General features: G+C 51.8%; 3 protein-coding genes across 3 annotated transcripts; 1 reads left to right on the top strand and 2 right to left on the bottom strand.

Annotated features, from left to right (window-relative positions):
• Positions 1-735: 735 nt before the first annotated feature.
• L226DRAFT_522073 (uncharacterized protein) lies at positions 736-1,356 on the bottom strand (the record flags this gene model as incomplete). Its single annotated transcript, XM_067678737.1, has 1 exon — positions 736-1,356. One exon carries the CDS (start codon positions 1,354-1,356, stop codon positions 736-738), a length of 621 nt encoding a protein of 206 aa, XP_067537062.1.
• A 93-nt stretch (positions 1,357-1,449) lies between these two features.
• On the bottom strand, positions 1,450-1,899 carry L226DRAFT_460253 (uncharacterized protein; the record flags this gene model as incomplete). Its single annotated transcript, XM_067675576.1, has 1 exon — positions 1,450-1,899. A coding segment is annotated over one exon (450 nt), but the record flags the coding sequence as incomplete, so codon positions are not given.
• Positions 1,900-7,624: 5,725 nt separating this feature from the next.
• On the top strand, positions 7,625-8,191 carry L226DRAFT_569748 (uncharacterized protein; the record flags this gene model as incomplete). The annotated part of the gene is made up of 3 exons (XM_067684343.1): positions 7,625-7,752; positions 7,806-7,974; positions 8,030-8,191. 3 exons carry the CDS (start codon positions 7,625-7,627, stop codon positions 8,189-8,191), a joined length of 459 nt encoding a protein of 152 aa, XP_067537064.1.
• Between the last annotated feature and the right edge of the window lie 1,229 nt (positions 8,192-9,420).

Consider the following 9,420-nt stretch of genomic DNA (forward strand, 5'->3'; position numbering starts at 1 on the left):
AGCGACTAATCGTAAAGAGAGGTGTAAGTATGCAATGTGGTCATCACAGGGAATAAATTGCGACTTGAACGGGTCACAGGAACTCGAGTAATCACTCAGAGTTCAACATGGTGCTCACTCTGATGGTGAGATAAATCCCATAGCATATCTTGAAGCTCTGAGTTGACAATATTGGTTGCACGCACAGGATTAACCTTGTCTTTTCTTTGCCTTCAAGGCAAATCACTGCTATGTGATCATTTTCTTTGGCAAACTGCTCGCAACCAAGCTCATTGATTTCATCATGATATGTATTCCAGAATGTGATAACAGAGACATCTCAGCTCAATACCATGAATTCTCTAATTTCCCGTAATATCACTACCATAGTAAACTGATGCCGACCGCTTTCCCAATAGATGCTTTTTGTTTCAAGTGGTCATGGGTGCGATGAATGACTCGATTTTTCATCTAGGGCTACTACAATGGTTGACCTACCTTCCTCTGAAATGTTCTTGGAATCATTCCATGCCTGCATGCTTCCAGAACAAACCCTCGCCAGTAGCACAGTCTGAATTTGTGCCCAGTGTAGTGATCTGGATGTTTCAATAAATACATTGCGGCCTCCAATCTCAGAAGCTGCGGTCAATGAATTAACCATCTTTGTCATCATGCTTCTCGCTTTGTCTGTTCATGACTTATCGCTACATAGCAGCTCAGTGTTTCTCTCAAACACTTTCTGTACTGACTGAAACATTACATGAGTTTTGAGTGGGGTTTTAGTGAATAGTCAGCAACATAGGCAATAACAGACTTGATAGCGGTCCCCGACATAAGACTAGTTACATCATGATTGCAACGCAATAGATATGACACTGCAGGAGTGAATGTATTGAGCCATGCCTCTCCTTTTTTCATAATGAGTGCGCCGGACTCGGGATCAACTGCAGTTTCTCTGAATGTGTCACGAGGAAAACGGGCTTTGCACAACTTGGTTACTGGATCTGTACAGCCTCTATTGTCGGTCTCTTGCATGCCGCTGTTTTGGGCACCTTTGGGGGTTTTGCCATTTTTGTTTCGAGTGGTACATTTGTGGACATTAGATAAAAGTAATATCTCATCCACTTCCTGAGCATATCTCTGCCACCATGCCTGATAATTCTTGCAGGCATCACAATCTGGTCTTGTTGTATGCTTACAGGGAATCGGAGGTACCTCAGGTAGAGTCTCAGTGGGAGGTGTCCGAAAGGGATCTTTGACTTTCTGTTCTTGGACTCGGGCGGCGACTGACTCCATATCCCCATTGAGAAACTCGCCTTTGTGGACACTTTCCAGATATTCCACCATTTTCCTCTGAAAGTCTGATTCTGGATCCATGATACAATCACGAACCTCCTAGGTTAGTGCACTTTCTGTAAGTGCAATGTCAGTCGTCCTTGCTGCTCCACTGTACCGTAGTATCCAGCGGTATTACCATATATATTCCCCAACTCCGAGCACATGTTTGATGAAAAGATCCACCATGACCTTAAAAAATCTAGCTCCTGCTACAGGATTGCTGGCTATGAGGCGCAGTCTTTCATCTTGGTCTCGGAACTGAGGCACAAACGTCTGATTAGTGTCAGCCATATACAGTGCTAGTGGATGCTTGACGTCCGCAGGTGCAAAGGTAATGAACCATGAAGGCGCTCCCAGATATGAGACCAATGACCATATTTCATTACGCATATATTTTTTACTGGTTATAGATCCCTGAACCTTGTGGTTCACGTGGTCCAAGTCATTGAAAACTTTGAAACAGGCCTTTTCGGCTTCCGTTTCTGGTTTGACTGGACCTTCTTTGAGCCGTTCTATAAGATTGGTGAGGATACTGGAATTAATGCTCAGGATGCGGGTCGCTATCTCATTAAATATGTTCCTGCGCTTGCCAGCAATCTACTGTCTGTCTTCCACCTCACGCGCGAGAAGGGCTACACCGTCGAGCTGCGCGCATCGAGCGCGCTCTTCTTTCACCAGGGGGAGCTGCGCTTTGAGGCCGCGGTCAACGAGCACAACGTGGGCTATCTGTGCGGCCGCGCTGTGTCTCAGGCAAAGAACGCGCTCTCTGCGTCTTCGACGTGCGAGGAGGATGAGTCTCTCTGGCACCAGTGCTGCTCGCACGTCAATCTCGACGATCTGCGCGCGGTGATCAAGAAAGGGCTCGTCATCGGCCTGACTTTGCGCTCGAAGCGAAAGCCGGACCCCATCTGCGAGCCGTGCCTCGCTGGCAAGCTCAACCGTCACTCCATCCCTCGTTTTGCCTCCCGGAAATTCGTCCCCGTCGCCCTGGTCCACACAGACCTCAAGGGACGTCTCCCGGTCGCAACCCCTGAAGGCTACGTCTACTGGATGACGTTTGTCTGCGATGCGACGCGTTTCTGGGTGGTCGCATATCTGAAGCGCAAGAGCGACGCATTTGCAGCGTTCAAAGCGTTACAAGGTGTATGCTGAGAACTGCCTGGGTCTCAAGATCAAGGCTACACGCGACGACAAGGGCGGGGAGTACATGGGCAAGGAGTACGCTGACTTCTGCATCAAACACGGCATCCACCGTCAACACACAGAGCCAGACGAGCCACACCAGAATGGCATCACAGAATGCGCAAATCGCACGATCTCCGAAGGCTCCACTGCTCTCCTTGCGCAGTCGAAGCTGCCTCCTTCGTTCTGGGGCCATGCCATTGCCACCTTTGTCCACACACGCAACGGCAATGGTCGGAAGCCAGATGTGTCGTACTTCCGCACATTTGGCTGCCTGGCGTACGTGCTTGTGCGGAAGAAGGACCGGAAGGCGCTTGAACCGCACTCGCGCAAGTGCATCTTTGTTGGCTATCCGGAGGGCACCAAGGCCTGGCGGTTCTGGGATCCTGCTGCGAAGAAATTCATCATTTCGTCGCATGCGGTCTTTGACGAACGCTGCTTCCCTGGCAACTCGCCGTTCATCAACGTCTTTGGCCTGCCTTTCGACGACGTTCACATCCCTGGTGACCCTGACGCTGCGGACAAGGCCCCGGAGGACATCCCGGACGTGCCAGAGCTGCCTGATCAGGGGGGAGACAACTCGGATGATCCGGCACCTCCACCACCTCCTGTGCCTGTCGTCCCACCGCCAGGTGACGATGCACCGCACGAACGCTCCCCTGCAGCATCAGATCGCTCTCCGAGCCCTCCTGCACCTGCTGCGGCTGTCCTGCAGCCTCCTGCACCGCCCGCACCTGCCCAGGCTCCCCCGCGCTCAGCTGCGCATCCGTCCGTTCACCAGCAAGCGGACGGACATGGCGGCTTCAGGCCGTACCCTGCGCTCGCTCGCAAGCACCTCCCTGCACGCTCTACGCGTTTCCAGGGTTCACTCAATGACCAGGAGCTTGAACGCCAAAATCTCATGCCCCAACGGCTCAGGATTGCCACTCCGTCCCCTGCCTCCACGCCAGAGCCCTCCGAGCGCGGCGACACACCACAGCGCAACTCGCCATCCCCCGATCCTCTGATCGACGCTCCAGTTGAGCCAGAGCCTGCCCCCATCCGTGCGCACCAGCCGCCTGCCTCGCCACCTCCTCCTGTGTTGTCTGACGACGAACTTGACCTCCTGGCAGATGGTCATGAGGACGTCTTTGAGTGCACACTCGAGGCGATGGTGGCGGGCATCGAGGATGTCTACTGCGGCCAGCGGTATCACTACTTCACCTATGACCAGGCTCTGGACCACGCTTTTGAGTGTGTGGCCGAGCATGCATTCAAGGTGAACCAGGAGCACTTTGGTGAGCCTCGGTCCATCGCTGAGGTTATGCGGCTTGCTCCAGACGAGCGTGAGCGGTGGCTCAAGGCTGCGCAGGACGAGATCCAGTCCCTGGTCGAGAATGGCACCTTCGAGCTTGTTCAGCTGCCTCCCGGACGCAAGGCCATCGGTTCTCGATGGGTCTTCCATGTCAAGCGCAATGCTGACGGCTCGATTGAGCGGTACAAGGGTCGTCTTGTTGCCAAGGGCTACTCCCAACGCCCTGCCTGTCTTTGTCGACGATATCATGATTGCATCCAACTCAAAGGATGCCATCCAGTGCGTCAAGGATGAGCTGTGCGCGCACTTCAAGCTCCGTGACCTTGGTCCGACCTCCTGGTTCCTCGGGGTCAAGATTGAGCGTGACAGGCCGAAGCATTCGCTCTCCATCTCCCAGCGGCAGTATGCCCTCGACATCCTTGAGCGGTACAGTTTTGCAAACTGTGACCCCGTCGGCACTCCGATGGACCCTGGCCTTCGTCTCAGCGCAGAGATGGGTCCCAAGACGTCGGCCGACATCCGGGAGATGGAGGACATTCTGTATGGCCAAGCGGTGGGCTCCCTCTTCTACCTCGCAGTCACCACTCGACCGGACATTGCTCGCACTGTCGGCAACCTTGCTCGCTTCTCGAAAAACCCTGGCATGACGCACTGAAAGGCGGTCAAGCACCTTTTTTCTGGTACATCAAGGGCACCCTCGACTACAAGCTCACATACTCCCCTGCGTCCGATTCGGAGCTCTTCACATCCTATGCGGATGCTGATCACGCTGGCTGTCCAGACACCGGTCGCTCGACCTCTGGCTACGTGATCAAGATGGGCACAGGTGCGATTTCTTGGTCTAGTCGTCTCCAGTCCATTGTTGCTCTCTCTACGACAGAGGCCGAGTTTGTTGCAGCAGTTTCTGCAGGCCAGGAGGTGCTCTGGCTGCGAAACCTGCTCACGGAGTTCGGTTTTGACGTCTCCTCTGCCTCGAGGCTCAGGATCGACAATCTGTCTGCGCTCTCTGTTGCGAAAAATCCTGAGCACCACGGCCGCATGAAGCATCTCGATCTGTGCTTCTACTGGCTCCGGGATGAAGTAGCCAAGGGCTGCATTGAGACGGACATGCCAGCAGACATTCTCACAAAGTCGCTGGCCAAGCCCAAAGTGCTGGAGATGGTCAAGATGCTTGGGCTGGGGACTTGACCGGTCAGGGGGGAGTGTTGAACTCCGAGTGATTCGTCGAGTTCCTGTGACCCGTTCAAGTTGCGATTTATTCCCTGTGATGACCGCATTGCATACTTACACCTCTCTTTACGATTAGTCGCTCGCTACTTTCCCCTCCGAGTTATCGGCGCTTCTACCACCATTTAATATTTGCGCAGTCCCGGGATTGAACACCCGACTTCCACTGACACAGCATCTTTGTTGTTGATTTTTTGAGCATTTTCTGAGCGCTGTGGCTTGGTCTATGTACAGTTGCACAGCTTACATAATGCGCACTGTACAGACGGCGCTGTGTCGAGCTCTGGAGTCCTTAGACTTCACAGAGCTCGACATAGGCCATTGTGATCGCTCTGAGGCGCACTGCAGCCAACAAAAACAACTCTAGATTTCATGTGGTCTGACCTTGCCCAAGTGGTCCAGATAGGTACCGGTTAGACCATGAACTACAAACGGACACTGTCCACCTTCCACACCATCATCTTCTTCCGTATCATTGACGGCTGTAGACTCTGAGTCCTTGTTGGTATCCATACTCATTGTATAATTCACCACTACCAGAGGTTCATCTTCGGGGTACTCATCAAGGTTTTTATATGAGATATTCAGGTCTAGTGGTTCAACTTCAGCCACTCTAATGTGATTTTGACCCTGTTGCGGCAAACTAGCATCGGTGTTCTCTGGAACTCCCTAGCAGTGGGAACATTAGGCCCAATATATATAAATGCCAATGCCTCATCCAGGTCTTCACGTGGTGGCGGTAGAGCATCGTATATCTTAGGCATGGCAATGAATGGCTTACTACATTGGCTTTCATTTTAGACATGCCTGAAACATGCACTTTCACACAGTACAGATATTATGTTTTATACGAGAAATCAGCATCTTTTCTGTCCAGCTAAGGCCCTGTAGTTCCTTTGGAACTTCACCAATCTATAGTCCATTAGCTAGACTGTCAGTTGGGACTTTGACTTTGCCCTCACTTAACTCTTGGGAACATGATTTACAAACACCATCACACCCAGGAAGTAGAACCGGACCAGAAAGAGGTTCAATTGCCATAGCACCTTTGGTAGGGGCCTTGGCGGAGGCCTTATGACTCTGGGCTGCAGTCACCTTGGCCGCAGTCGCCTTGGCAGGTGTGGCTTTGACACCTCTAGTCTGCGTAGTTACCTTCTTGGAAGGAGGAGTTACCTTTGCCGCACTGGAACTGGTTGAGTTCAGGCTGTTGACATGTCTGTCCCACGATAATAGAAAACCAACTTGCACGGCAGCTTTGGTGCTGGAAGTACGAGCAGCGGCAGTCTTATGAGGAGCCATGGCAAATTGCCGGTTGGAGGGGACGATGGAGTAAGAGGCAAGTGAAGAGTATGGGTGAGAAGAGCAGTAAGAGACGGCAAGAGTGCGAGTAAGACAGAGGGTTTCTGCAAAGCGGGGTGTAGAGCACAAAGGGGTGTTGGACTCTGCAGGACTGGTGGTGACCTGCACGGTATTTATGCATCCCCAAGAGCCGATGTCGTGCCATTCCAGGAGAGCATACCCAATGGCCACAGGATCCTGGTCTTTGGCCATCTCACGGTAACAGTTTGCAATCCACTTGAGGTCACTAGTGCCTGTCACCGTCGATGTTTGCTGAAGAGCGCAGACTGAACTGACAAGTCAGTATACCCCTCGCAATGGTTCACTCAGCTTATGCATTGGAAGACTGATTATTTGAGATTTAATGGAATGACCAGAGGCAAAGAGGGGAACACAAAATAATGGTGGTTGCCCAATGGGCCGAAGTGTGTGGCAGCACCCAATATACAGCCTTGTAAGCGATTCGGCTGGCTATTTTTGATATCAAGGGAAAGACTTTCATGCATACCAAGACAGCTTTAGTTCACAACACAACAAGACCGGAGTGGCAACGTGTCTGTTGACTTGCGTTGGGGAAGGCAGCGGGTCTCGGAGGGATGAGAAAAGTAGCGGTCACATATACCTTTGGTTTGTACCCTTGCCCCCCAGCACACTTTCTGTCTACAAGTATCGTGAGTGTTTTCAATGGTGTTGCTTAGAGTTGGCAGAAAGCTCATAAGAGTTCAGGAAAGTTGCTAGAGGACGAAATGAGTACTCACGTTGACGAAGAACATGCTGGATCACAACCATATTGCTGCGGTGGAGGTGAGATACCTTTTGACGGATGCAGAGAAAGACGGTTGCTTACATGGAGACTCAGACTTCAATTCCAGACTGCGTTTGTTTGAACTACACAAGGGCCAAACATTAGTTCTTGTCCACCACGACGAAGATCATCCCAGACATTGGACAGGAGGTTGTGATGAAGGTTCAGGGATACTTGTTGGACCGCTCCATGCCACCTGTTCACTGCTTCCAGTGAGTTCTCTTCCCATCTTGCACTTTGAAAGGACAGTCAAACCAGAGACGCACCCTAGACTTCCCCGTAACCTGAACCGCCTGATCGACCTTAGGCAGTTCGTGACCTTGACCGGTCTGGGTGCTCCAGGTTTCGAGAATGCGGTTCGAGGACTAAGCACCATATATCAGAACGTGAAAGCACTGGTCATGCATCGAGGAGGTCAGTTGAGGGAATGGACTCCAGGAGAGGACGGTGGCCACCTCACCATGACCTTCAGCTCTTGGCTACCTGACGGCGTCAAATACATAGCTGATGACGACATTCATCCCAACCTTGCCAAGGTCATCCACCCTTTCAATGTTCTTCGTCTGCTGCTTCGCACCAAAGAAGTAGGGTCTCTGAGTGAGTGCACCATTTCCCTGTTCACTACTCACACCACGGTCGTAGCGGCTACGACTTTGAGAAGGTCAAACCAGAGTTAATCTGCCTAAGCAACATGATTGAAGTACAGTTCACAGTTCATGTTATCAAAGTCGGTCGCCAGGACTATATCTTCCTCCCGAAGCTTCGTGCCATCTGTCTGTTTGGGAAACAGGTGGTCATTGTTCCTGCTCATGTACGAGTTGCAGGACCACAACCTTGCGTCGATCTGTGCTATAACTACCCGAAAGGTCACCTCACCTCTCAAGGTGAAACGGAAAGTTGGGTATGGGCGGGAGGATAGCGAGGATGATGCTCACGGGCCTGCAGAGCCTCCCAAGAAGGCTATGCGTCGGCCGACCCTCCGGGAGGGTGCTTCGAGGGATGTCTCCATGGCGTCCGATTCAAAGTAGTTTCTTGTCCGTAGAGTTGACTCTGAGGCCAATGTCTGTGTTCGCTATAGTAGTATATTTGATCGTCATATATAAGGGCGGTTGGGCGTGACATATTCATCTTTTGGCTTTCCATTGGTATCTTGAAGGATTCAAGTTTGCGGTGGTACGGTCACGTAGTACACAGATAGGCAATGAAACAGCTACGACAGAAGTTCTATAACAATCTCGCTAGGCTGCATGAACACGTGAAGTTTGAGAGAACTTACACAGGAGGTGCATTTCTCTACGGCACCTGACAGCTCTGACAGCAGCCCCTCTGTGGAGGTGACATCATCCTGAGATTCGAGGCCGAGGTAATACAGCTTCCAAGCCTGCGACGTCTTCGAGGTGAGGTAGGAAATCGCTCGCTTGATAGCGACTCCCAGTCCTACTGGCGATGTCTCGGTACACCCTATAGCATAGTCGCTCCAACCAGTCAGGAGAGTCTTCGTCGACTGCGCCCTGGGTGCACAGGTCGATGATCTTCACACAGCGAGTGGCGCAGTACTGTCAACCGATACCATGCTGCAGTGCTGGATAACATCACTCTGTGGTGGTAGAAAGCCAGCTGAAGTTTGAATGCATCAGCCTTCTGGGAGACGCTGTGGGCAGACCACAACCCGGCCAGCGCAGCAAGAAAGTGGTGGCTGAAACGGTCAGACCGGAACGCCTGAATGAATAGGTCGACGTTCCCCTCGGCTTCCAAGAAAGTGTTTCCATCGTGTTCTGGTTTTGCCACAAACGTGCGGTAGGTCCTGAGAGGAGAACAACTGAAGGACTTTGTGAAAAGGCGGCATGGAGGAGAGATTGCCAGGAATAGGGATTGGGTGAACAACAAGAGCTCCCAGGCTCTCATCGTGGTTTGCTGCAGAGTCATCATCTGGAAACAGTATAAGTACGGTAAGGACCGCTTGATGCAACTTCAAACCCCCACCCTCGCTGCTGGTACCATCTGAACAAGATTTAGGTGAGTCGCTGAATCCTTCTGCTAGATAGTGTGTAGTAGCGAAGTCGGTGTTGGCATACACCTCAGCCTCATCATCAGTGTCACACCAGTTTACTGAAGATTGGTGTATATCTGTTGGCTGCAGTGCACCTCAGAGCGATCACAATGGCCTATGTCGAGCTCTGTGAAGTCTGATATATTGACAAAAGCGAATCTACACACCTATGTCGAGCTCTGTGAAGTCTAAGGACTCCAGAGCTCG

Source organism: Lentinus tigrinus (genome assembly GCF_003813185.1).
Source record: "Lentinus tigrinus ALCF2SS1-7 unplaced genomic scaffold L226scaffold_8, whole genome shotgun sequence".
Taxonomy (NCBI): domain Eukaryota; kingdom Fungi; phylum Basidiomycota; class Agaricomycetes; order Polyporales; family Polyporaceae; genus Lentinus; species Lentinus tigrinus.